Below are 27,540 nucleotides of genomic sequence, written 5' to 3' on the forward strand. Positions count from 1 at the left end.
CAGGAGGCGATGAGGGAGGAGGCGGAGAGTGAGATGGGGTGGAGTGGATAGTGGTGGTGAAGAATGGAGTGGAGGGGGAAAGGATCCGGAGGTCAAGAACATGAATAAAGGAGAAGGAGGCAGCAGCAGAATGGAGATAAAGAACTGTGGGGGCGAAAGATGACACACACACACACACAGAGAGAGAGAGAGTGTGTGTGTGTGTGTGTGAGAGAGAGAGAGAGAGAGAGAGTGTGTGTGTGTGTGTGTGAGAGAGAGAGAGAGAGAATACTGTGTTTGCACTTGGCACACAAAGTGGCCTCCACCACCAACTCTGGCTACTGTGCTGCATTTGCAGTATTTTAACATTTTTGCATCTCAGGGGAAAATGTTTGCTTGAGTGAGTGTCCCTTAGTTGGGGGCAGGGCAGGGTCTGGGAGGTGGTTAAGTGAGAGAGATTATGCTGGCTGGCTGAGGGGGGGTTGCACTTGGTTTGCCATGCAAAGATCTGAGTAGTGGCCTCAGCCTTCCTTCCCACCACTCTTACCAGCAGAGAGACCACCATTGCTATCTTATGAATAAAAATGATTATTCTACTACCTCTGTATGTGTTTGTTTATTTTTAATGTTGTTTTAGGCTAGTTAGATGTGCAGCAGCCAAGGCCAGCACCTTGTAGGTGTTTTTTTTAAGTAACTGAAATGTAATTGTAGTGATTACTTTGGAGGAAAAGTAAAGTAATCAGTTACTTTCAGAGCAATTGTAATTGTAACTGTAATTACTACTTTTTTGGGCCACGTAACTGTAACTGTAATTTATTACTTTTTAAAAGTAATCTTCCAAGCTCTGATCTCACCCAATATACTCAGAAGTAAGCTCCACTGAGTACTTACCCAATGGGGCTTACTAGCAGCCCATTTCCTTTTGCATCGTGGTGGCCCTACATGTGGCTGCGCTACCCTCTTTACTTCCATCTCCTGTCAGTATTTGATCCTTGCTTCGCTTCTCGTGGTGTTGCCATTCCAGCGGGTGTGCGCCTTTCCGCGCACTCCGCGGCTTCAGCGCGTTCTGTGGTGCAATCCAGCCCAAAGTGAAGCACTTTTTACTCCCAAGCTGGATATCCGTGAGACTTATCAGAAGTGCTTATAGGGTTCGATCCCTCGTGTTCTATGAGTGTAGAATGCGCGCGTGTGTTGGGGGCCGGGCGGCCTTATCTGGTTAGCAGCGGTGGGGCCTGCGCCGGCCTCCCTTGTCCCTGCTGTACTGGCGGGCTCTGCTTTTGGGGCTGCGCTGGGAGCTGTCAGTCAGGGAGCAGCCCCAGCCCAGAGTGATGTCAGCGGATCAGCTGCTGTATAACAAAGCGGCGAGAGCTGAGTGTGGGGCGAGGAAAGCGGTCGTTGTTTCAGGGCGCGTTGCGTGGCGGCGGCCTGTTAAGTGAGCTCTACGGGGAGACAACGTCAACCACCCGCCTTCTCCGGCTGGGCTAAGCAAGTGCCGGGACAGGCAAGAGTGCGGGCGCGCTTCCAAGCCAAGGAAGTTGCTTCTCCGGGCTGAGCCATGGACAGTGACGAGGAAACGTTGGAAGAGACTATCGAGGGTAACTGCGTCGCGTAGGCCTCTGGGAGGAAGGGAAAGAAAGAGGACGCAGGGTTGGGCGAAGGAGGGGGGCGTCTGAAGCTGTAGCTCTGCACACATCCGCGTTGTGGCTGTTCAGCGGAGCCCTTTTCCCACGCCGCGCGTTGTTGGGGCAAATACGGTGCCTTTCTTCCCTCCTTCTTTCTGCTGGTTTTGGCTTGCTCCTTTTCCCTTCGTGGAACGCACATGAATAGGTGCCCCATTCTGGGAGTTGCCTCGTCTCTTGCGCTTGCAAGCACTTTTGCTCTAACCTTCGCTAGACAGAAGCATGGGGAGGAGGTGGGGGGAGAGCATATCTGCCCATATTAAAATATTCCAGATCTTTACGTTGTTACCTCTTCTTAGATGAGAAGTTCTCACTGGTTTTTCTAGGTCAGGAGTGGAAGACCTGTGGTCCTCCAGATGTTGCTGCATTCCAACTCCCATCAGCCCCAGCCAATACGGCCAATGGTCAGGGATGATTGGAGCTGTAGTCTAACAACAGCTGGGGTGGGCACAGGTTCCCCACCCCTGTTCTAGGTAAATGTGTTTGTGGTTGAAGGGCCAGTAGGGATCTTCTGCATTCTGAATAACTCTTAAATTGTGTGAATGCTTGCACTCTTATGTTCTCCTTTGTTCTAATAATAACTCCTCTATTCATTGTGTTACGTCACAAGGGTCTTAAGACAACTTACATCTCTACAACAAAAGTATGTAAAAATACATACAGTAAAATTAAAACCTATTAAAAGCTATCATACATAAATATCCAAAACTAGTTAGTTCCCCTCTATTGAGCATTGGTTAGGCCTCATCTTGAGTACTGTGTTCAGTTCTGGACATCACACTTTAAGAAGGATACAGATAAACTGGAACAGGTTCAGAGGAGGGCAACAAGGATGATTAGGAGTCTGGAAACAAAGCCCTATAAGGGGAAAATGAAAGAACTGGGCATGTTTAGCCTTGAGAAGGGAAGACTGAGGGGAGATATTATAGCCCTCCTTAAGTACCTGAAAGTTTGTCACACGGAGGAGGGCCAGGATCTCTTCTTGATTATCCCAGAGTGCAAGGACACCGAAAAATGGGCTCAAGGTACAGGAAGCCAGATTTCGGCTGAACATCAGGAGAAGCTTCCTAACTGTTAGGGTGGTAAGACAATGGAACCAATTACCTAGGGAGGTGGTGGGCTCTCTAACACTTGAAGCATTCAAGAGGCAGCTGGACAGCCTCTGTCAAGTATGCTTTAAGTTTATTTATTTTAATTTAATTTAATTTTATTAAATTTTATTTTATTTATTTATGCTTTAAGTGCATTTATTTATTTATTTTTATTTATTTATTACGTTTATATACTGTCCCATAGCCGAAGCTCTATGGGCGGTTTACAGCAATAAACCTGAATTGAGCAGAGGGTTCAACTGGATGGCCCCTCCCATCTCTACTATTCTATGATTCTATGATTCTTTGAAAAAGTTACAGTAGTCAATCTTTTGTGTTACTGTAGTATGATCTGCTGCAACAAGAAATAAAAACCCCAACAGCAGATGAGAAAATATCAACTATCAAATATCTGGGAGCCAACAAAAGTTTAAGCCTAGAACCAAAAAGATAATAATGTTGGTGCCAGGAGGGCCTTCCTTGGGAGAACATTCTATAAATTGGGGAAACACTAGTGAGAAGACCCAGTGCAGCCATTCCAGAATCAGTGTTTATGTACAAACTAGCTTGTCCCCATTAGTAATCTGGCAGGATTCTGCACCAGCTGATGTTTATGGAGCATCTTTCAAAGTTAGCCCCACTTATAATGCATTGTAGTAATGTAACTATGATTTGCATTGTTGAAATTTTTTTTCAGCAACCATGAAGGCTGACTGACATGATGTTATCATTGCTTGATTTATTGATCTGGGGCTTTATGAAATGTGAAAAGATGCCTGACTAAAATTGCAAGCCTTGACAAGATTTGGAGCCCTGGTTTCTTAATTTCCTGCTTTTTTGTCATTTGATAATACTATTGTTCCAAAACACACATCTATGGAAAATATTAAATTGTGTATGGCTTGGAAATTGTTAGAAAAGGTAGAGAGATGTTTGTTTTTCTTTCCTTTACTTTTTCTGGACAGAGAAATTTTTCAACTTTGAATATTCATTTCTGAACATTGCTTCTGGAAATTTTGATTCTGAAAAGGATCCAAGTAGTTCAAGTGTGGCATGTAGATTGGATGCAGTGTATTATGTGTTAGAATCGGTTGTTTCTTTTTTTTTTTTTTCAATAATTTTTATTCAGATCTTCATAAAACATACAAGACAAAATCATAAAACATTCAAAGACAAAAAACAAAATCAAAAATAGTTAAACAAAAAGAAAAAAAGAAAAAAAAAAAACAAAAATAAAAAATAAAGAGTAAAATATTGACTTCCCATTTGTCAAAGATCAAATCAGTTATAAGTCTATAATATATAACAATCCTGTCTCTTAAGTCATATTATAAAATCACTTTCCTCCAGTAGTTATCTTACTTAATCATCAAATCTCATAAACATTACTTTATTCTTTCCACAAAAAGTCAAAGAGAGGTTTCAATTCTTTAAGAAATATATCTATCAATTTTTTTTTCCAGATAAGCATATCGATTAATCCATCTCATTACTAATTATGATAATCTTATTGTCATAACCATAGTCAAAATAAACATTTCAATTAATCCATCACATCAGAATCTGTTAGGTTCAGTAATTTCAGTAGCCATTGTTCTATTATCCCTATTAGTTCCATTTTCCATCTTCCATCTTCAGTAGTCTTGTTAAGTCCAATAATTTCAGTATCCAATCTTCCATTATCAGTATTCCATAATAATCTTGCTGTCAAAGCCATAGTCATATAGTAAGAGTCTGATGGGAATTACCTCTATCCCAAATATTTTCTTGCCATCCATTCTGAATAGGTTGCTGAAATACTGCTGTAAAATCATATCTCTGTTCTTTTTTTCAAAATACACTGGGTCATCTCTTGAAAGTTTTTCCATTGTCACATGGCTGCAGTTAATTCCATAGATTTTCTCTATATTGGGCTCCATCACATCATTCCAGTCCAGAAGATTATCCATGCCATTGATAACTTTATCTCTAGAATCTTCATTAATTTCTTCAGAGATAACATTGAGTTCCAAACAATAGATTTTATTTCTAAAGTCCATAGACTCCAAATCTTGTTCCTGTTCCACGTTTGTTCCAATCTCCGGGATCTCCTCTCTCACAGGGACCCCTGTTCCAGTCTCCAGGGTCTCCTCTCTCACAGGGACCCCTGTTCCAATCTCCAGGGTATCCTCTCTCACAAGGACCCCTATGTCTTTAATCTCCTGTGTCTCCAAACAATAAATTTTGTTTCTAAAGTCCATAGACTCCAAATCTTTTTCCTGTTCCACGTTTGTTCCAATCTCCGGGGTCTCCTCTCTCACAGGGACCCCTTCCAGGGTCACCTCTCTCACAGGGACCCCTATATCTTTAATCTCCTGCTTCATTTTACTCAATTCAATTTTCAGCTCCTTACAACCCTGTCGCAGGTTTTGTTTCGTTATCTCAATCTCATCCATTATTTTCTGAAACATAGTTATTTCCAGCTTCTCAGCCACTTTCTTAATTGCCATTTTAAAAAAAAATATAGGAAAACCACTTCTTATTTCAGCAACAATTGGGTTAATACTCCAAACTTGGTGACATCACAGTATAAACAGAGCAGACAGCCTTATCTCTCCATGCTTAAGTAAACAAAATGCAGTTCCCAGGATCGAAACAATTAATGGCGGTCGTCAGAAAACAGATTCGTCAAAATAAAATAGACCAAAAAGAGAGTAGTCTCAGACAATATAATATTCTTCAAAATAAAAATCTGGAATAGAAATCCCTCTTCTGTGTATATCTTTAGAATGCAAATCCAGGACAGCTTTTTGCAACAAAAACAGAGATAAGCTATTAATTAGTGAGTAGCAGAGAGAAGTTATGGCTCCCCAGTGAGATGTCAAAAACCGATCAATCTGGCAAATCTCTTTTAAACAGCAACAATTTAAGTCAAGTAAAAGAAAAATATAGAAAGAAGGGTGCTTGCCTGTTAGTGCGTTCTCTCTTAGAAGATAAGATGAACGTTCGCTTTTCCAGATAGAGCTTGTTGTTAAAAATCCGTCCCACCTTCGTCGGCTGGACCTCGTCCCATAAATTAATGAGATCTGGTCGTCCCAACAAAAATAGGCTTTGAGGTTAATCTCTTCGTTTCTCCCTACCCGGGAGAAGTTTAATCAGTCAAAAAAAAGAAAAAATCTGACTGATATATCTGAATAAGCTTCTTTTGAGGCAGGAGCCCGTCTCAAAAGCAGGCACAGGCTAAGTCACCCTTCCCGGAAGTGTCTAGAATCGGTTGTTTCACTCTTGGTGTGCAAATAAACAGCTGTGTGGTAAATATGGCATAATAAAATTTGGAAATAATGTATTTTCTCTTTGGTCCAGTATAAAGTATGCTTGGCTGCTGACTTAGGCTGCAATCCAATACATGTCTGCTCAGCAGTAAGCTGGGTTCAATGGGATTTACTTCCACGTAAGTGTGTATTGGATTGCAGCCTTAATCCCTATGTTGATTATATTTTAATACTGACTTGTATTCAAAGGAGTAACTCATTCATTGTTAAATGCAGCCCCTGGTTATGTGTAAGCCCATTGACACCAGTGGGGACTTGCCTGAGTACTATTTGGATGAAATTGCAGCTGTATTTTGAAGATTCTTTTTTAAGTCGGAAAAAAAATCAACACTTTAAAAATGAACTCCATTGCTCCCTAACATAAATAAAAGCAGGACAGGGCTACTTGAATAATTGTACTGGCATTACATGCATCTATGCAGGGCTGACTGAGGCAGAGTGTCTGCTTGTAAGAGGAATTTGGAAGCAGAAACGGGGGAAAAGTGGAGAAAGTATTTTACTAAGGCCAAAAAGCAAGATAATATGGCACTGGAACTGAATCTTGAGTCCTGACTGTCTGTGTTCGTCACTAGGACACATCACACTCTTAGATTTTTATTAGATACATTTATGTGCAGAAAGAAGACTAACACTGAACACAACGTAGTCATTTTAAACAAAAAGCTTGGCACACTGTTGCCTATAAATGGTACAGGGGTTAGACTGTGCTGGGACCATCAATCAAAAAAATTCCACCTGTTGTGCCCCCCATCCGTGCTTTTTATGGCATCTTTCTGGGGACTGCCCTTTACCAGGAAGATTTTGTTTAAAATCTTAAGATGGTGTTTTCTTAAATTTTTGTAAAAGGTATTGTTCTTGTATTTTGTATTTGTGTATTTTTTGTGAGCTGCCTTTGAGTCCTTTTTGGCCAAAAGGTGGCATAGAAATAAACTATAATATAACAATATGTAATCATTTAGTAATTAGCCTTCTGAAGGCATCCTAAATAAATGTCTGTTAAAAAGCGCAAACCATCCGATGCCTTGTTATATTAGCATTGGTCTTGTCCTTCAAATGATAATGAGCTAGATTTAGCCATTTGAAATAATTTTCCCCCACCTCATACTTCAGTAATAAACTTTAGGGTAGAAATCATAAATTGTTGTAATCTATAAACTTGGTATGATGGGAGCTATGGAAAACTGTTGTTTTATGTGAACTTTTTATTTTATTTATTTATTACATTTATATACCGCTCCATAGCCAAAGCTTTCTGGACGGTTTACAGCAAGGAGGCTGGGCCTGGCAACCAAGAGGTCTTCTGTATCTTTAAAAGTTGTGCAGGGGGAAGGGAGAATTTCACCTTGTGGTTTTTCCCATTACAGTGTTGAAAGAACACCTGCACTTGGCTGAATTGTCTCTTCTCTTAAAGATACAAAATCATTCTCAGGTGCTGAACCTGGCAACCCTATTACTATTTCTTCAAGTCAATGCAGTGTTGGCTTTCTTAGGCTAGATTTGGACAATTTTTTTTTCCAGACAGTTGAAAGTGGTACAATAAGGCCCTTATGCTGCTGTCATCTCCATTTTGTTTTGTTCAAAACAGTGGGACAAAAGAAAATAGGTGTGTAAGCTGTGGGAAATGATGCCTTTGCCACACCACCAACTCTCTTAAAATCTGTTGTGAAACCAAGGGGCTCCAGCCTGAATATCCCAAGTGATAAATTCTCTGTTTTGCTGTAATCCTATCCAATTCTATAGCTTGCCACTTTCATCCCCCCTATTTCATCCCCAAAAGCTTCTTTTCTGATTTGCGCTTTTCAGCAGGGAAAGTGAAACTTCTGTTTCTGATAATTAATGTGTGTGTGTGTGCATGTTTGTATGCATCTGAGAATGTTTTAACTGCTAATTATTCAAAACCATTTTGAGCCACTTTGGCACCCCAGTCTTTAAACATTAGCAACAGTGCATCTGCCTATTGTAACATTGGTATAACATTGCAGCAGTACTGATGTGTTGGGATTTTGGGATGTTACACTACTGTAATGACAAAGTACATTCTAACTGCGCATGCTGCTGCAGACCTTAGCATTGTGTATGTGTTGTGAACAAGCAGAAATAACTTGCTTTCATTGACTGTAATAAGAAAAATACCATTTCTGAATGTTCCATTCACCATGTTTTCTTCTTGCCACATACATAGAATTCTATTATTTCCTTCTCGTGTAAGAAATACCTTGTACATTCCAGTGTGCATGTGATTTACCAGTTGGTATCATTATTTGAAGAGATGAGATTAAAACAGTAGAATGAGAGGTGTGGATGCTTGGCTCACCTCTAGTATATCTGTGCCACTTTTTTCCTATGTGTCTATCTTTACACCTTGGTACAGAAGGGTCTTTTCATTGCCTGCAGTTCCTTTTATTCTCATCCAACCTGTTTGTTTCTGTCTCATATCTGTCATGATTTTGAATTTCAGAGCTTTTAGCAAAATTTGGTCTTAGTTTTGAATGTGTACTTCAACTAAGAGGCTGAGTCCAAGCCTGTTAAAAAGGAAAGGGGGGGAATGATTCTGTAGTCTGCGGGCAAGACTCTGTAGAACAAATGTCAAGTTCTGTTCAGTCATGCAGACTGATATAAAGTTACAAGTGAGCTTTGCCTGCAGACTGACAGTTGCACAATTTATGTTTTCTTGGATTCCTGTGTAACTCTCATTCTTACAGATCAGTCAAGTGCCAGTCACTGCTCAGTAGCCTCTGAATTTCTAAAAGACCCAGTGCTTTTGGTCTGAGTCACAAATCTGGTCATACAAAACCAGAAATTCTAACCATTTATAGCACATCCATTTAAAGCACATGACGTCCCCCAAAGTATCATGGGAACTGTAGTTTGTTAAGGGTGCTGGGAACTTGTAGTTCAGTGAGAGCAAAACAGCAGAATTCTTTGGGGGAAGTAATGTGCTATAAATCTGCATTGGATTTGCTTTAAATGTATGGTGTGGATCTGGGTCACAAACTCTGAAGACAGATACTTGAGCTGATATGAAAATATTTACGCTTGATTATTCTTTAGGAGAAGAAATAAGAACAAATATAATGAATAAAGAATTGCTCCAAATACATTATGGGAACATATAGGAACATGTGAATCAAAATACAATTCTCACAATTATCCAAAGCTTTTGTGGTGCTGTGGGTTGGGATTAGAATTTCTGGCTTTGTGTGACCAAGCTGTGTGCAGGGAAGGGCATCTAATAAAAACTACTGCTCCAAAGCAGTAGTGCATTTGCAGGTGCAAAGGACAGTTTTGCATCAGGCCTTTATACTATAGCCAGCATGGATTTTTCACATTCCACTATGTTAAATTGAAAATACCCCATGCCATTCTGCTGCTCATTTCAAAACAAAATCTTAGAAAACTTGTAGTCCTGAACTCAGAAAAGCATGCTTAACAACCCTGAAAGTTTTTGTGGCGATACACAAAATACTCAGAATCCAGAGTTCAAAGTCTAAAACAAGAGTAAAACAACCCAGACCCCTATTGGACTTTTTTCTGTCAATGGACTCATAATTTGTTGAAATTAATTAAAAATCAGCCATGTTCACAGAGTACCTGTAATCCCATTATTGACCTTGCCCTATGCTCTGACCTTTATCTTCTGCAGTTTAAAGGAGAAAATCCCATTGAATTCAATAGCTATACAAATGATCAAATCTGCCCTCTCCTCCTCCTATCCCCTCCTTCCTGCTTCTCCCCTATCCTTCCCCCTCCCATCCCCTCTCTCAGTCTCTCCTCTCTCCTTCCTCCCCTCCTCCTCCTCCCCACTCCAGCTCTCCCCCCCCGCCCCAGTGAGCAGTTTCACTTATCCTAAGCATGATTGCATGGGAGTAAATTCCATTGAATTCAATAAACATGCAAAAGATCAAACCTGCCTTTCCCCTCCCCCTCTCTGTAGAAACAGTACTAACACAGGAAAGAAGCAAAATAAGAAGAACACCAACAAACATACAAAAAATATAATTCTCTATCTTTGGACGTGCAACCTTAACTGCAGATGTTGTCATCACTCACCATACTTTTAGAGGCACGTTACCAAATTCTTCCAAGCTACACAGCAAGTGGATTGGACTGTGAAAGACCAACTCAAATTATGTTTGCATTTTGACAAATTTGTAGGGCAGTACAATATCTCAGAGAGGAGGTCAGGTCTCCTGCTCCCCTGGTGAATTCATCATAGCTGCCCAATTCTCCTGCTTTTTAAAGTTTGATAGAAATGTCTGTTGGCTATGGGTATGTTCTTAAACCACAAGGGTTTTTTGCCTATTAGTGGATTTTATTTTATTTATTTAAAGCATCTGTATCCCATTCTTCAGCTCCAAAATGGATATAATCAATATAAACCAGCCCACAGGCTTGGGATCTAAAAGACAAAAGGATCGGAAAGGGAAGAAAGCAAACTCAGGCACCAATTAGTATTACCTTGGGCCAGTCACAGTCTCTCAGACTATCCTACCTCATAGGATTGTTGTGTGAGTAAAATGGAGAGGGAGGAGATCCATGTACACCATCTTGAACTCCGTGGATGAAAGCTGGGATAGAAATGTAATATAATAAAAAGAGTTAAATGGTGGCTCTTATAATGTCTAGTTGGAATGGAAATAGATCCAGACGAGAAGGGGGGGAGTCAAAAGCTGGTCTCTGAGCAGAGCTGATGGCTTGACCTTGTTTCCCACCTCTCCTTCTGCTGCAGAACCTCAAAATGGCTGTTGCCAGGTGACAATTGAAGGAGGGAAGGTCTAATGGATCTGGTTTCTCACCAGTTTGACAGGATAGCCCTACTTCCCTCTGCTGCAGCCCGATGGCATTTCGGGTATGATGACTTTGGGTTATAGTTGCAGCTAAATAGTGGCCAGAGTTGACTCGCAGTGTGTAACCATGTTTTCAGTGGTGATATTGGGACATTCTTCAACATGTCAGAAGCTACAGCTTGTGTGTCCGTGGTTCTGGGTAAAGAGTTCCTTCAATTTCTTTCCTTCACACAGCATAAGTAACTTATTTATTAAACTTATATCTCGTCCTTCCTCCCAGTAGGAACTTGTGGAGAAGCTTTATGGGTGGTATTGGAAAGTGTTTTTCAATCTTGGTGAAAAGCAGATTTGCCAGTATTAGATAGAAAAGTTATATAGGCATTTTCTGTTAAGTTCTTTACCACCTCTGGTGTGATATAGAAGAGAGAGCATTGTTTATATCTGCATGCACATGAGGGGCGAGTCTGCTGTAGATTTGTACTTACTTTTTTATTCTTTTGAGTCGTGTGAGAAAAAGCATTCTGTTTCCAGCATCCCAGCTATGCAGAATACTGATTGGCTAGTTCTTATGGCAATTCCACAACCATTCCTCTGCCCAGAATATTGTTTTAAGTTAAGGAGGAGAGAGAGACATATTTAAATAAAGAAATACCCTGGCTATCTGAAAACAAGGTTTTAAAGAAGTTTAGCCAAAGAATGCAGGGTAAAGTCCATGCTGATGTTTGAGCCTGGTTTGTGTAACAGTAGAGGAGCAGAGATGGTGTTGGGGGAATATAAGCTTGTCCTAGAGCAGAAAAATCCACATTCATTCCATAGGGAATGGATATAAACTCATCTGCGTGCAGTATGACGGGATCATTTCTCTCTTTTTAATCCTTATTAGGTGCACTTGATGATGATGGGATGCCACACGGGTTCTGTACAGTCACATACTCCTCCACAGACAGATTTGAGGGGAATTTTGTGCATGGAGAAAAGAATGGTCGTGGAAAGTTCTTCTTCTTTGATGGAAGGTATACATTAGTTTGTGAATGCTTTTATGTTTGCTTTATACCTTTAATTTTTTAATAGCTTTTTAAATTGAGATTTTCACAACTACAATCAAGAAAAAACCCCAAAGCTAGTAACCCTTCTCTCACATCTTACCCTTGTTGTTCACTATTTATAGGCTAAAACTTGCCTTCAATATTTTTCTAGAAGAGCATAATAAAACATTGCTATGATAAACAATTATCACTCCCTCCTGTTTGTGGTAATTACTTTGACTTTTTACTGTCCTGTTTCTTGCTATGTGAAACAAGCCTAAAGTTTTTAACAAAGGTAGATTATTAATAAACATTAGTAATGCTCCCTGTTTCTATAAGTCATTAGTCTGCATAATTAACCCTGTTATAATGCATGTCACTGTCTTAGTTGTGTGTTTCTGATTTGAACCACAATTTTTACAGTGTGTCTTGAAAGATTAAAAGTGCTGGAAATCATCGACCTGATCGACAGTTTGTAAAACGAACACAGAGTATTGTGTGCAGATGTGCACACACACTCTTTGTCTTCTGCAATGACTGCCCCATTCCTTTCAGTAAAAAAGAAAGGGACAGTCATCTGGCGGAACACTCGGCATGCCCATCACAGTGCACATGAAGCGCCACACTGAGGCACAAAATACTTTTATTAAAATCTGTTCAATGTTGGCTTTGAGTAAGTTATTTGTTCTCTGCTCTTCTACAGACAGGCACTCAGAGCAGCTTCATAACATGGAAAATATGAAAACAAAAATGGATATCGCCAAGCACATTTTAAACATTTCTATTAATACATTAAAAACGGTGATCTACAACACAATACAGCTATAAAACTTGAGGTGTTAAAAAGACCAAAAAGAACAGGAAAAAAGAAATTTCACCTTGCAATGAAAATGTCACTGTATCACTACCCAGAAAGTCCTGTCATTTGTGCTCACTTAACTTGAGATGATGGCACAGAGAGCAAGGCCCCAGAAGCTAATGTTGAAGCCCAGACAGGCCTTGGTGTGGGAAGACTGGCCTTAAGATAATTAAACATTTCAATTTTGATAACTTTTTGTAAAATAAACTAGATAATATTGTTCCCTGTGCACTGCCTTTTTCTCTTTACCAGCACACTAGAAGGCTATTATGTTGATGATGCTCTACAAGGCCAGGGTATATACACTTACGAAGATGGTGGGGCTCTCCATGGCACTTACATGGATGGTGAACTAAATGGGCCAGCCCAGGAATATGATGCTGATGGGCGACTGATATTCAAAGGGCAATACAAAGATAATATTCGATATGGAATTTGTTGGATATACTACCCAGTAAGTATGTTAGGCGTTTAAATACAGTGGGGGAAAGGAGCTATATAGGAGCTATCAACCCAAATGAGGAGGTGTGGCGCAGAGTAGGGGATGCAGTGATATCTAACATGGTGAGAAGACAAAACCTATGGCATTACTGAGAGAAATAAGTCACAACAGGTGTACTATGTAACTCCCATCTATACAGGCTGTGGAGAGCAAGGAGTTATGATTTGGCAATAACTGCCCTATCAAAATCTTGGCAATTTTTCACACTTGTGGTGGTGGTGACTTCGAATAATGCCCCATGATAGGATATGTTTGCATTCCACAGTATGCTACTGTGTACATGAGTGTAAAACACACTGTGTGCCTCTGTCAGCCATGCGTATATTTTATATTTTTTACATTTGAGTCTAACCTGTGAGGGCGCTTCCTGGGTTTTACTACTTCTTTTTTTTTTAAAGGGGCTTTTCTTCATAAATGCTCTAGTGAACACAATTCTTCACTGTTTTTAATTTAGAACCATTATAGCAGAGTTGCTTCTGGCTTTCATAGATGAATAGCTCTATTTAGGTCACTTAAGCTAGTGACACTTTGCCTAAATAAATACTGAATAGGTTCTGTAGTGACTATGTACATGGTTTAGACATCAGTCCACTGTAACAAAATGTTCTGATCTCTGAAGCTAGAAAAACAAAGTGCCGTTAAACTTCTATATTTTTTCCTGTCCTCCAAAAAAAAGTGGGGGGAGAGATGAAGGTGACTTCTGTGCTAAGCAGTATAAAATGGTAATGCTACTAATGATGCACTAATTTCTGGATAATCTTGGAAATTTTTAAAAAATATAACTTACTTGGCAACCATGACTAGGAATCCAAAGAACCAGGTAAGGAAAGGGTCTGTTCTGTGTCTGTCGGAAAAATAACTCAGATGCCTATGATGGCTGTCATAGCTTTGGAAATAAACCAATAATGAATCTCTAGCAGGAGTCTTACACCTGTATAATTTTTATATTTGGTTCACAAAACCCAGGACAACCCTTTCCTATGCAAGTGATTTATTTGATTTTTGTAGAAAAGCAAAAGGATACTTTTCAGTTATTTTACTTTGTTTAAAGTATTTGGCTGAAATCTGTTTGGAAGGGTGTATTTTTAGTAGAAATACCCTGAATTTATCCAGGGCGTTGTTGTAATAGAACTGGAGTGATGGGGAGAACGCAAATGGCTGAGAATGGTTGATATAGCAGGAAATGAGATTTAAGGAACTGCAGTTGGTACCTATGAACCAAAATATTATACAGGTATTGCGGCCCATTACCACAATTGTTACCTTTGGATTGTATCAATCTAGGTTATGCTTTGGGTAGACCCATTGAAGTTAATGGACTTTATTAACTTAAGTTCATTAATTTCAATGGGTCTTCTCTGTGTAAAACATAGTTGGATACAACACAATACCTGTGTTGTGATCAATTTTTTTAAAATTACATTTTCCTCTTAAAACACTAGCATAATTTCTTGTACCAATATTATGCTTCTCTTTCAGGATGGTGGACATCTGGTTGGAGAAGTTAATGAAGAAGGAGAGATGACTGGAGAGAAGATAGCCTATGTATATCCTGATGGGAAGATGGCCTATTATGGACAGTTCATAGATGGTGAAATGTTAGAGACAAAGCTGGCAACCCTAGTATCCATAGAAGAGGGAAAGCCAGAATTTGAAGTGGTGCCAGGCAGTAAGTTCTCCTTGACAATCACAGTGATGTTGTGTCACATGACTTGCACCCATCTTCTTGAAGACAATTTCAAGCAAACAGAATGCTTTCATGTTTCCCACATTTCCATGATTTAACTATTGTGCCAAAAAAAGAAAAGAAATTTCCAAAATACAATTTTTTAAATGGTAACAGCCATGACATGTGAAAACAGATGGGGAGGGCTTACATCACTCTGAGTCAGAATAAATGTAAAGAGTGGTAGTTTAGGGTCACTTCACTTTAGATTTTGTACTTGGGTACAGATGACCTGGTGTGCATGGTATAAATACATTGTATGAGCTGAGACACATTTCACTTTCCACTTTCCTTGGAAAAATTAATGAAAGTGGATCCTGATTCTTTTTCAGTTGCTGTTTCAATTTTGCCAAAAAAATGGGTCAGGATAGCATGCACATACCACTCACAGTTGATGTGGGGTGCATGCATTTTTAACTTCAATATACGTACTCAACAAAATGTAAAAGTGGAAAACAACTCTTGAAGTCTTCTTAGTTTGGGCTAGTATCTTAAACAGGGATGGAGAATCTGTTCCTCCAGATGTTGTTGGACTACAGTTTCCATCATCCTTGACCTTTGGCCATGCTGACTGGGACTGATGGGAGTTGGAGTCAAACAACATCTGGAAGGCTGCAAGACTTTTTGCCAACATTTCCCTTTTCAGCGTTGCTAATTAAAGTAATCTCCTATATCGCCAAGATACAAAGTAAGTATAAACAGCAGTCTACATTTTATTTATGAATCAAGAACATACAGCAGTGTTTTTCAATCCTTATAAATTTGGCCTGCCTTCTGGGGTAGTCCCAGCCCTTTGTCAATGTTGTCTAGCTGGCAAGTATCTAGCTCCTTACTCAGGCTGCTGTTTATTGAATTCAAATTCATTATATCCTGTCGTTCTTCAGTTCTATGCACCTTCTGGAATTGGGTCTCTTGCTGCATAGGGGACATGGGTGGAAGTAAGCCTTTGTGCTGTTTCCATAATCAGCACTACCAGCAGAAATAGCTCATACCTTGCCTGTAGGTAGATTGTGCTTCTTCAAGGGGAATAGTATTGTTGTCCCAGTGTTTGAGAATGCAGGCCATCAAGTAACAGAAACTAAGGGACTAGGGGAAATTTAGTCAGTTTTTAAAGCTTATAATGTTTGATTTGGTGGCTGTTGTTCCAAAACAGGAATAAAGGTTTGGGTACAGCTTACACTTTGCAAAGTAGAATATAACTGCATTCAGGGTACAGATCCATTTTTTAGAATTTGGTTACCAAGGAAAACATTTCTTATCAATATTCAAATGTCTAGCTTTTTGAATTGCCTGTCCCATATATAATTGTAACATTTATTGAAGAGAGACATCAAAATATTGATATTTAAAAAACAATTCAATTTTCATATATTATATTCATTATATTCTTTCAGAATTGCAGGAAATGAATTACTATTTCACCCCTGCTCCTTCTAAATAATGTGGTTTTAGCGCAAAGGTCTATTGCTTTTCTTTAGTGAACTACAAAAAGAAGACTTCAGAAATTATTAGTGACTTAGGTACTCCAAACTTAATTATCTAAAGAGAAACTACCTCCTTAACTCTGATTGACTTCAGTGATATTTAAATGCTTGTTAACTATTACTGACTGGAGGAAGGGTCTAATTGTGGGAATGGGGGAAATAAGTGAGCATACAGCACTTCTGTGCAAAATCGACTTGCTTCTGACATTTATTTAAATAAAGCTGCAATCCTAACCTCACTTACCTTGCCGCCCTGGGCTCCTACTGGGAGGAAGGGCAGAATATAAATCTAAGAAATAAATAAACCTGGGAGAAAGCCACATTGTATGACTTACTTCTGTGTAGACATGATTAGGATTGCACTATTGGGTTGCATTATTTCTAGCTTGTGTAAACCTGTACTCATCTTTGTAACAAAGATAACTAAACACTACTTGTAACAAGAAAGGAAAAAGGTGAAATAATTGTATGCAGAGTGCTATTTATTATATACTAGAACAGACCTAAATAAGATATTTTTTCTGTCTTATCTTTAAAAGCTTAATCTCCTTATGGTGTATTGAACACATCACACTTTAATAAGAAAGAGACCTGCATTTTAATATTGATTGTGTGTTAATTCCTGTACTGATTTATTTTTAGGCCCAGTATACAGATTTGATAAATCTACTTCATCTTTCATTTCTACAAATGCACTTCTTCCTGATCCTTATGAATCTGAGAGGTAGAATAATTTTTATGTTTCATTTTGCCCCCTTGCTTAAATATTTGCAAAGAAATTATTTGGTTCTGCTTTGTGTTTTAAGATGTCATTCAGCAATCTTTTATTCCTTGAAATGGCAAACGGAACTATTTGTGTACAAATGGCTTGTCAGATTAGCCCATTAATTTGATAGTTGTCTTGCACAATCTTAATTGAATTGAAATGTTTTCCTTAAAAGATGTGAATTGGTAAAACCCTGTTAGGAGTCGTTGTATACTTTTATAAAGTGACTTTAAGGGGTTTTTTTAAGTACAGAAGTGAAAAATCATGGCACCACAATACTTCTTCATTTAATGTGTGTCTCAGTGGCTCAGTTGAATGATACCATTGGTTACAACCTCATTTTTCTTTATAGAGCTGTAACTGACTGGTATTCAGCTGTGGTACATTTTAATTTGAAGCCTCTTTATCTTACTTGGAAACCTTTTAAAAGATGTTTGTATTTGCTCTGACAACTAATGTCCTGTTTGTGTTTCTCTGTTTTGGGTAGTTATATAATTAGAACACACACACACACACACACTGTACTGATGCAACTTGCTGACTAGACTAACCTCTACATTCAAATAGCCTTGTGATTAATCTTAAATATTGATTGAAATATTTGTTTAAGCAGAAGTCTTGGTGTGCTTGTTCATATATTATTGGTGATAGATCCTGGAGTTTCAGTTAAGTTTATTTTCTGTTAAAAAAATGACCCCAGAGTTTACACTTACAGATGTGACAATTTTTTTGGTGGATTCTCAAATTTCCACAAACAAAATAGTTTCCTAAAAATATTAGTGTTTACAGAGAGGTAATATGACACTGTACTTGGTTTTTACTATTTCATTTTAACAGGGTGTATGTAGATGCATCTCTTATTTCCAGTGCTGGAGAAGGGTTATTTGCTAGAGTACCTGCTGAAGCTGGAACAGTTATGTCCTTTTACAACGGTGTACGAATTACACACCAGGAGGTAAAGTGAAGAGAGAACTTCTCACTGTTACTTCTGAAACACTTTCTTTTTAGAAATGTTCTTACTGCTTGTTAATACTGTTACATTTGGGTATGTTCCAAATGTTCCAGTAATCTGGATGGGGAGAAAAGCATGGATTTCTTAATATCCATGGTCAAGGATCCTGTGGGCATTCTGGGAAGTATTTGAGCATTCAAAGGTCTCCACACACAGAGAGGAAAAGAGCCCTCGCTTACACATAACAACATTTCAGAATTAAATATTTGGTGTTATTTTTAGAGCTGCCTTGCCTAAGTGTGTCTTGCTTCTTGGCTTCCTTAATATCAATTCAGCAAGCCGTAGGAAAGTAAGAATGATTTTGTCTACTCAGGTGACCACAAAGTTTTTTAGCAGGTGTGCCACAATTTTGCTGTAAAACTGATTTTTATTTTGTAAAGGTAATGGAACAGGGAGGGGAGGAAGTTAAATGGGGATGGAGATTGTGGTCAGGACTACTCTTGGATTTGATTTCTTGTAGAGCATTTGCCAACAAAGTACTTTCTCCTTAAAAGCATGTAATACCAGAGATGTATTTATTGTATCTTTAATTTGACAGAAATACAAAGTTGTCACTGCAACACTATATCTGTTTTGAATATTAGGTGGATAGCAGGGACTGGGCTTTGAATGGAAACACCATATCCCTTGATGATGAAACAGTCCTAGATGTACCAGAACCCTACAACCATGCAGCCAAATACTGTGCTTCGTTGGGACACAAGGCAAATCATTCTTTCACACCTAACTGTGTTTATGACTCGTAAGTATTAAACTTGCGTTTGATAAAGGTGCTGTTCTTCAAATGACAGAACTGTGTCCAGTAAAGCACTGTTCTTATGCAAAACTTCGTGATAATAGATTAAATCAAAGGATTACTAGTTGAAGGTGTGGGAAACATCTGTACTGTACTGGAAGTAAGGGAAGCATTCCTGGAAAAGGACACTGTCTGTTGTGCCAGGATATGCTCTATGTTAGGGGTAGCTAGCCCACAGGCTGTTCCTGGCCATCCAAAAGGGGTTTTTGTTCACTTCCCCCCTGCAAAACAAATTATCAAATTTGTCAGTTTTTAAAGTTGTTTGTAACTGAATTTAGTGACTTTTAAAAGAGTTTAAATAGTGTAGAACAGCTGGTGGGAAAGACTTTTGGAAGGCATCCTTGAGAACTATGCCCACTCTGGTGCTTTGCCCATCCCCACTTTAACATCCAGTCTCTGAGGACTGATCACAGGTGAATGCAACCCTCTGGCTAAACGAGATTAGCCACTCCTGCTGTAAGTGGAAAACACAGCACCAGCCACAAACATTTTGCTGTTCCAAATGGCTGCACTGCACAATCTGAAAAGTAGGTCTTAGTATCTTCTTTTGGAGAAGATGCTGATATAGTTTTACCTCTGTATCCAGAGCTGGCTCTGCTATGAGCCAAGAGAGCAGCTGCTGCTGCCATCTGCCCTTAGGTACCGCCCTGGGCTCCTGCTGAGAGGAAGGGTGAGATATTATTATTATTATTATTATTATTATTATTATTAATGGAAGAGCGACTGGACTCAAGGACTGTTGCTACAGCTTTGCCACAGTTGCAAAAACTGTTTAACTTCTAACACTTTTTTTCTTTTCACTGTTTAAGAGTATTTTGTTGCTGCAGCAAAGTGGCCAGCAGCGCTCCTATAGATTCTCTGGCAGCGCCAAGGGGGAGATGGCACCATCTTTGAAAGAGGCAGTAGTGCCTATCCCTTAAAAATGCTATCAGAGCCAAATCCTTGTGCAATTAATATAATCCTGGGGAAGCCAGTCATTCAGATGCAGTCCACAAATAGCTAGGAATGTGGCTAGGAGTGTAGGCTTGAGAGTTTGGTAGGAAAATGCAGTAGTGTTATGGTAGGTGTCTACCGGGCAGTGGGAGAGTCCTGGAGGGATTGATTATAATAGAAGGTTTTTCACCATTGAGCCACTTGGAACACTATGACTAAGCAGGGAGGGAAGGCATGAGAATAGCATGGAAGGGATCCACCAGTGGAGCAGAAAGGACAATGGCCACCACCCCTTTCCCTCCCGCTTGTTGCTGGCTTACCAGCTCCATATAGTTTGGTTTAATCACTTAACCAGGTGCTGGCTTGTCAAGGAATGCATAAGAAGTAATTGTCTTAAAATTTGGTCATTTTGCCCCTCCTCTACAATTCTATTGTTATTGTTGCTGTTTATATCAAGCAAACATTTCACACCGTAGCCTATTTTATTTAATTTATTTTAAAAAAGAAATTGTGTCCTATCTAATAATACCTTTGGGATCACATCCCAAGCATTGTGAACCTACTTACGTAAGGCATGTTGTAGATAAGTGGTTTTCCACATGATGCTGAATTTCTAGAGCTCTTCTATGAAAACAGACCTTGGCCATTCTTCTGGGAGATGCACACAACTAGTTTTTTTAAATATTTCTTTTTAGAAGGTTATCACTTTACAAAATTATTGAGGATAGCCTAGCATTGCCAAGGTGTTTCAGTGAAACAATGCAACACATGAAGCCTGATTTCAAGTGAATTCTGCTGGACTCAAAGAAGTTGTTTTTGTCTGGAATTCAAAGAATTGCACAAGAGCGTCTTCAGCTTACATCTTTTGAACAGCAACATGCTGCATAGTAAATCACATTTGAGATTAGTAGCCTTTCAAAAAGCAGGCTGTGGTTAACCATGAGGATCTTCTATTACAAAGAATCAAAAACTCCACAGGGCCTGTCTAAAGTAAATCTTTGGATCACAGCTCTTTGGATCATAGCCCTTGTGTACCAGTAAATGCAAGAGAGTCTTGTGGTGCCTTAAAGACTTATAATATATGGAGTGTAAGCTTTTGTGGAGTACAGATGCATTTGGCCAGATGCGTTGCTAGAACAGCTGACAACTTTGAATGTAAAAACTTCTTTACTGGGAACAATCCAGTATGATTGCATGGATTGGAGAGTCACTTTGCAATGGTCATAAACGCAAATGGGAGGCTTCATAAAACAATATTATCAAGAAGCATTGTTTCTATAAATACACAAAGAGCTAAATAAACCATTTAAAGAAATACACAATGTAAAACTTTAAAGAAAACAAGTGAAGAATTTGGACTTTCCAGGTTTTTTCTTTTTCAGACAGTAACTATATATGCTTCCTTGTTTTCTAGATTTGTTCATCCTCGTTTTGGGCTGATTAAATGTATTCGCACTATTAGGGCTGTTGAGAAGGACGAAGAATTAACAGTGGCTTATGGATACGATCACAATCCCACTGGACAAAATGGACCAGAAGCACCAGAGTGGTATCAGGTGGAAATGAAAACCTTCCAGGCTGCCCAGAAAAAGTGAAGCATGTAGTTTCCCTCTTCAGAATGGATCTATGCACTACCATTGATACTGAAAATCAGGACAGCCAGGAATTGTCTATGCTGTCTTGCTACCCTTCTCTGTGTCAGAGAGGGTTTCTTTTGCATACTAACCAGTTTTAACATTTATGTTAGAGTGGTTTTTAAAAAAATTAGCTAGTGCCGTAAAAGAACTATTTAATATGCTATACAAAGCCGTGTGATTATTTGGCACCCATTCTGTATCATATGCAAAGTTGCCAAATTTCAGAATGGGGGAAATAGGGTGGGGTTTTTTGTGTGTGCATAAAACCTAGTTGTTACTGTGCAACTGCATTTTGTACACATGCCATTTTGTGATGGTAATAGAATTGTGCTGTTTTTTAATATTCTAGAAAAGGAGCATAATTTTTGCTCTCAAAAGCTTTAAGAATATTGTTTTAGAACAGTTTCTGTCTTGGAGCACAGGAGGCTGTCATTTGTAGTTCCCCTCTCTCTCAAAACACTGTCACTTTCCTAAAAGACACTTCTGGGAGTCAGCACAAAGGTTTAAACAGCAGTGTTGGTTTTTAGGGCTGTGTGGACAAATTATTTTAGAAACGTGCCTAAGAATTACACCAGAGCTGGTGTAATTTTAATTATGCTGATCACACTTGAATAATTTCTAGTTGGCTTTTTTTTACAATGTTGAAAACAGAGTAATTTATAAAGATATGCTGATTATTATAATCAGTGTGGAAACAAGTGATTCAAGGTTGTATTAAAAGGGGGAGGGTTGGCTTGCTAAACCTTCTTGCTCTCCTTTCCCCCCCCCCTTTCCTGTCTTTAAATGGTTAGGTGGAATTCAGGGAGAGAAATATGTCTGTTGAGGCAGGTTTATTTTGATACATAGGTAAAGAAAGAACTGGAATAAAATAGGGAGTAATTTGAAAGGATCATGGCAAAACCTTGAATTTTTACTGTAGAACAAATCATGTTTATGTACATACCAAATATCTTTTGTGGTAATTATAAAATACATTTTAGAATTCTTAACTACAGTTTATCTGTGATCAGTGAAATGATATCATTATAGAAAATAAGACCTTTCAAGGCTGTGCGGGTCAGTTGTAATTCTGGCATTTACCTTTGTAAACAGACTTATTTATATCTCAAATGTATTAATTGGTCACTTGCTTTAAAATGCTTGTAGTAGAAAAAATGTGTGCCACTATGAAGGGAAATGGCTGTTATTCTGCAGTCTTGTGACTATTTACCTGAGAGTAAGCCTTCTGGGACTTACTTCTGAGTAGATATGCATAGGATTATACTTTCAGGTTCTCCTGTGGAAAAAAATCTCCTTGTGTATGTAAGTGTAAGTTACCTGCATGGTGATCATCCACATGTAGAAAGGGGGAGAAGGGGAAGCACCAATTACAAAGAGGGGGAAAGGAAAGAAAAAGAGGCAAGCCTCAAAATAGTACTGAAATATGTAGAGAACTTGAGAATAGTAAATTGCCCCATCCATAATGGTGGAAACCTTCCTCAGGGGCATCTAGTAAGTGTAGCGTTGGTTGCCTAGACAGGCAGAGCAATCAAACTCAGAGAAAGCCAGCATAAGCGGGGCTGGAGCAAGATAAACCAATGTAAAGTTCTGCTGCATCTAGTTACAATCAGGAGCCTCTGGGTTGGCTGAATGCTGGTTCAGCCAGGAGCTGTGCACAGGGACCAGAAAGTAAAAACCTGCTCTTCCAAATACCCCTACAGGGGTGTAAGCCCTCGCCATTGACTTCTATTGTAATTATTTTCTTAGACTGACCTTTTTCCCAGCATAACTTTTGCTTGGATTGGGACCTGCAGGAGCACTCTGAATGCAAGTCCCCTTGCCTCGGCCTCTCACCTGACATGTCCCCAACACCCCCTTTTTTGGGCCTTATACTGGCTCCGCTTGCGCCGGTCTTGGCTGAGCTGGCTGGATCCTGGCGCCATGCCATGGATAGCATGGCTGAGCCATATAGCTGAGGGACTTATGCCAGTGTAGCCCAGCTGAGCTGGGACCCAGCTGACTCAGCTGGATTTCCCTTGCATCCAACTCCTCTCAGCCTTGTGCAAATGCCAGTTGGATTGCGCCCTAACTCAACGAATCAAATTCTTGTACACAGAGAGGCTTCCACCAAAATGCACTGAACAGTTTAATATTTTAATAAATTTTGAAGCTTACCTCTTATTTTGCTCTTGCAATCATCTAGATCTGTTAGAATGCTGGTACAAGAGAAGTTCAAACTTCAGAAAGCTTTAGGTTTTAAGTTTGCTTTTTAACATGGAAAGTAGGATGAGCTTTAAAAAAAGGATGACTTGGTCCTGGAGAATGATCATTGTAACTCTGACATTAATGGAATATACTTACAGAGAGCTTTATTTAATGTCAGCTTTATTTGAAATGAGTGTTAATGAAATTGATATTTAGGCTTGCATAGCAGATGAACTTTTATTTTGATTTCATGGCAAAAGAGGAGTGAATGGCAGCCATTTAGGCACTCCCAACGTTTCTACTTTGGTGACTCCAGCTATGTCTTTTCAGCTTATTCAAGTATGCAAGTAGCTGGAACAGATAAGAGTTCATGGACAACTGAGCTTTTTGAGGCTGAACTAATCTTTACTCATGGCAGTAAACTGACAAAGGCTGAAATTTTATAATGTTGCTTCTGCAAATCAGTGCAAACAGAAGTGGAAAAGTGAATTTCTTGCATACACACAGCACTTAAGCACAACACAAACTGATGTTAGTTGATGAAAATGTTTGTAGTCTTTGTTTTCAACAAAACAATTGATTTACTGATATTACTTCTAGAAAACAACCCACCACACAAAATGCATGATTGACTATATTGGCAGTAGCACTTTAAAAAAAAGACAGTGTTGTCTAAAGGAAGCAAAAAAGTATTACTTGATTTAATGTTTGTGTTTCTTAAATCTAAAGTTGAGGAAGACAAGACAACCTCTTCCATGAGATTATGATGCTATTGTGATGGTATTAGCATGGTGTTTTCCTAAAATAGGACATGGAAGTTGCTTGGTTTGCTGATCTTCCTATAGTTGCTGTGATTTTCTAATAAGATTTGCTTTGCAGGATCAGATCAATTAAAGATCTATCTTGTCCAGCATTGTGTTGTCCAACAGTGGCCAAGTAGATATCTCTGAAAATTTGCAAGTAAGGTATGATGAGCCTCCCCAGCGTCTTGAACTTAGATGTTTATGGCTTCTGAACATGGAGGTTTCATTTAACTGTAATGGCTATTGGCAAATTTGTCTTTCATGAGGAGGCTTCTACTTTGGATCCTTGCTATCCTTTAAGACCAAGAGGAATGTGGCTTAAGCTTATGTGGTGGAAAAAGCACATCAGTTATAATTGAGAAGTGTGAAGGGGATACTTTGTATGCGGTGGTCCAGCTTTTTCAGAAAGGAGCTGCCCCTTGCTTACAGCTAAATTTCACTATAGAACAGTTTGTGAGAGGTATAAAGATTTATGGCATTTGTCAAAATCTAATCACACACACACACACAAACTATTCTTGCGCACATGATGGCTTTGACTTTCAAGAACTGTATTTCAAAAATAGTGGCAGAATTTTTTATCTTTTTCTGTGTGTGTCTGTGAGTGATTTCCAGTAAATGGCAGGGAGAGCAAGGAGCAGAGTGAAGTGATTCGCTTACCGTTTTTTAAATCTCCTGCCCCCAATGAATTATTTCTCTTGCCTTTCCCAGTGACAGTTGTGAGACCAGCCCTGTGAAGCAGGAGATGTAGCCAGCAGAAGTGTGTCACTGTATTTCTGAGCAGACTGTTTTTGTGGATGCACTAAACTATACATTGAGGCTTTATATAAGGCAGCACAGAGTGTCCATTGTTGTGGAGAGTGTGAGGCAGGGGCAGAGGAATAGTTTACCTAATTGACCATCTGTTAGACGCCACCCCAATGGATAATCTCTCACCTTTTTAAAAAAAGAGATCAAATGGCAGTTATTGACGATACTCTATCAACTTTATGAATTGTAGGGAGAGAGAGTATAGAAGCAAAACTGAGAATCTGCAGGAATTAGGTTTGGAAAACAAGTCCATGGAAACTTACAGATTTGAGTACAATCATCTTGCCTTCTCCTGCAGATTTTTATCCTAGAACTGATCAGTAATTGGGTAAACTCTTTTTAAAAAGGTCACTGTAGATCTTGCTTTGAGTAAGTTATATGTACAACAGCTACCTCCATGTTCTGGAAACTCAAGCAAGCTTCAAGGAGTTAACAGAGCCTCTTACAATTTCTAAACTCTATTCTAGTTGGGGATATATGCAATGCTTTTAATTAGTTCTATGTATCGTTTGGCTCTTGTGAACATAACTAGAACATAGAATGAATCTAAATGTTATGGAGCTTCGCAAGAGCAAAGCAACCTGTTTTCTAGCATGTGGTAATCCCCCCCCCGTCACCTGATTACTTATATCATTATCTGTGCTTGAGGACAGCTGCTATATATGTTTTTCATATATCAGTTGGGAGAAGTATTTGGGTGGCCTCTACTCTTTTCTTTACACTTTGTTTCAGCGATTATGGCTTGATAAATCCTGTTTCCTTTATTTTACCAAGAAATTATTACAACTATTTCTACACACCACCGTGTTCAGAAGATTCTTCCTTGATAGATAGACTCTGCTATTAATGGGATAGTGTGTACCTGTTTTAGGCTATTATTGCAATATATTTGGTTGTACCCAGAAAAACCCTGTAGCAAAGCACCCATAATCCCCCCCTTTTAAGGCTGCTGTTGTCACTCCCAAATATTACAAGATGTACAAGATGGTGTCATGATCTTTGCTTCTAAATAACCATGGGGGATCTTATTGCAGTTCTTATCCCAGAGCAGGTTTTCTTCTGCTTTAGTCTCCTGCCACAGAGGTCTCTGGCTCAATCTCATTCAGAGGAAGTATGAACTGGCAGTGATTGAGCAGGAACAAGACCATGGAATTTTAGTGGTTAGCTCAATGAAAAAATGTACCTAGCAGGCAGCAACTGTGAAAAAGTGCTGTTATACAAATCTGTAAAACAGTATTGGTAGTTTTATTTTCAATCCCTTCCTATTGATCCTTAACACACAATTCACCTTTTTCACAGTTGCTGCCTGCTGGGTACATATTTTAATTGAGCTAACCACTACAGTGCTATTATACAAATCTAGGAGAGCCAGTGTGGTGTAGTGGTTAGAGCGTTGGACTATGACCTGGGAGACCAGGGTTTGAATCCCCACACAGCCATGACGCTCACTGAGTGACCTTGGGCCAGTCACTGCCTCTCAGTCTCAGAGGAAGGTAATGGTAAACCACCTCTGAATACCGCTTACCATGAAAATCCTATTCATAGGGTTGCCATAAGTTGGGATCGACTTGAAGGCAGTCAGTTTCCATATACAAATATACTGTGTGATCACACTTGGAATACTGTGTACCTTTCTAGCTGCATTTTCACAAAAAGGATATTGTAGAGCTGGAAAAGGTTCAGAAAAGGGCAACCTAAATCATCAAGAGGATGGATCACCTCTATGAAGAAAGGTTATAGCATTTGGGGCTTTTTAGTTTAGAAAATGAGTGAGTGGGAGGGGGGCAGCATGATAGGTGTGTATTAGATTATGCATGGAGAAGAGAAAGTGTATAGGGAGTTTTTTTCTTTCTCATAAAACTAGAACCAGGGGCTACCCAGTGAAGCTGAATGCTGGAAGATTCAGAACAGAGAAAGTACTTCTTCATACAATACATAGTTAAACTATGGAATTTGCTCCCATAAGATGTAGTATTGGCCACCAACTTTAATGGTTTTAAAAGGGGATTAGACAAATTCATGGAGGATAAGGCGATCAATGGCTACTAACCATGATGGCTATATTTTATTTCCACTGTTGGAGGCAATATGCTTCCATGTTCTAGTTAAGAACATAAGAACGTAAGAAGAGCCTGCTGGATCAGGCCAGTGGCCCA

At 39.2% G+C, this 27,540-nt stretch overlaps 1 protein-coding gene and 1 long non-coding RNA gene across 3 annotated transcripts in view; one reads left to right on the plus strand and one right to left on the minus strand.

The window, feature by feature from the left end:
* Positions 1 to 1,691, minus strand: part of LOC133364430 (uncharacterized) — a 49,122-nt gene extending 47,431 nt beyond the window's left edge. For both annotated transcript variants that reach the window (XR_009757940.1, XR_009757941.1), the window contains exon 1: positions 871 to 1,691. This is a non-coding gene — a long non-coding RNA (uncharacterized LOC133364430). The remainder of the gene's footprint in view (positions 1 to 870) is intronic.
* SETD7 (SET domain containing 7, histone lysine methyltransferase) lies at positions 1,195 to 27,338 on the plus strand. The gene is made up of 8 exons (XM_061584933.1): positions 1,195 to 1,574; positions 11,731 to 11,860; positions 12,984 to 13,185; positions 14,713 to 14,902; positions 17,086 to 17,167; positions 18,047 to 18,164; positions 18,806 to 18,963; positions 21,365 to 27,338. Exons 1-8 carry the CDS (start codon positions 1,535 to 1,537, stop codon positions 21,543 to 21,545), a joined length of 1,101 nt encoding a protein of 366 aa, XP_061440917.1. The 5' UTR covers positions 1,195 to 1,534; the 3' UTR covers positions 21,546 to 27,338.
* The last annotated feature ends 202 nt before the right edge of the window (positions 27,339 to 27,540 follow it).

Source organism: Rhineura floridana, chromosome 9, assembly GCF_030035675.1.
Source record: "Rhineura floridana isolate rRhiFlo1 chromosome 9, rRhiFlo1.hap2, whole genome shotgun sequence".
Taxonomy (NCBI): Eukaryota; Metazoa; Chordata; class Lepidosauria; order Squamata; family Rhineuridae; genus Rhineura; species Rhineura floridana.

What these genes read in the sequence shown, in the direction of transcription:
- SETD7 (XM_061584933.1), top strand. Translation starts at nt 1,535, where the DNA reads ATGGACAGTGACGAGGAAACGTTGGAAGAGACTATCGAGG. An exon ending in TTTGTTGGATATACTACCCA is followed by an intron (nt 13,186 to 14,712) that starts GTAAGTATGTTA and finishes CTTCTCTTTCAG; the next exon opens with GATGGTGGACATCTGGTTGG. An exon ending in ATTTGAAGTGGTGCCAGGCA is followed by an intron (nt 14,903 to 17,085) that starts GTAAGTTCTCCT and finishes ATTTATTTTTAG; the next exon opens with GCCCAGTATACAGATTTGAT.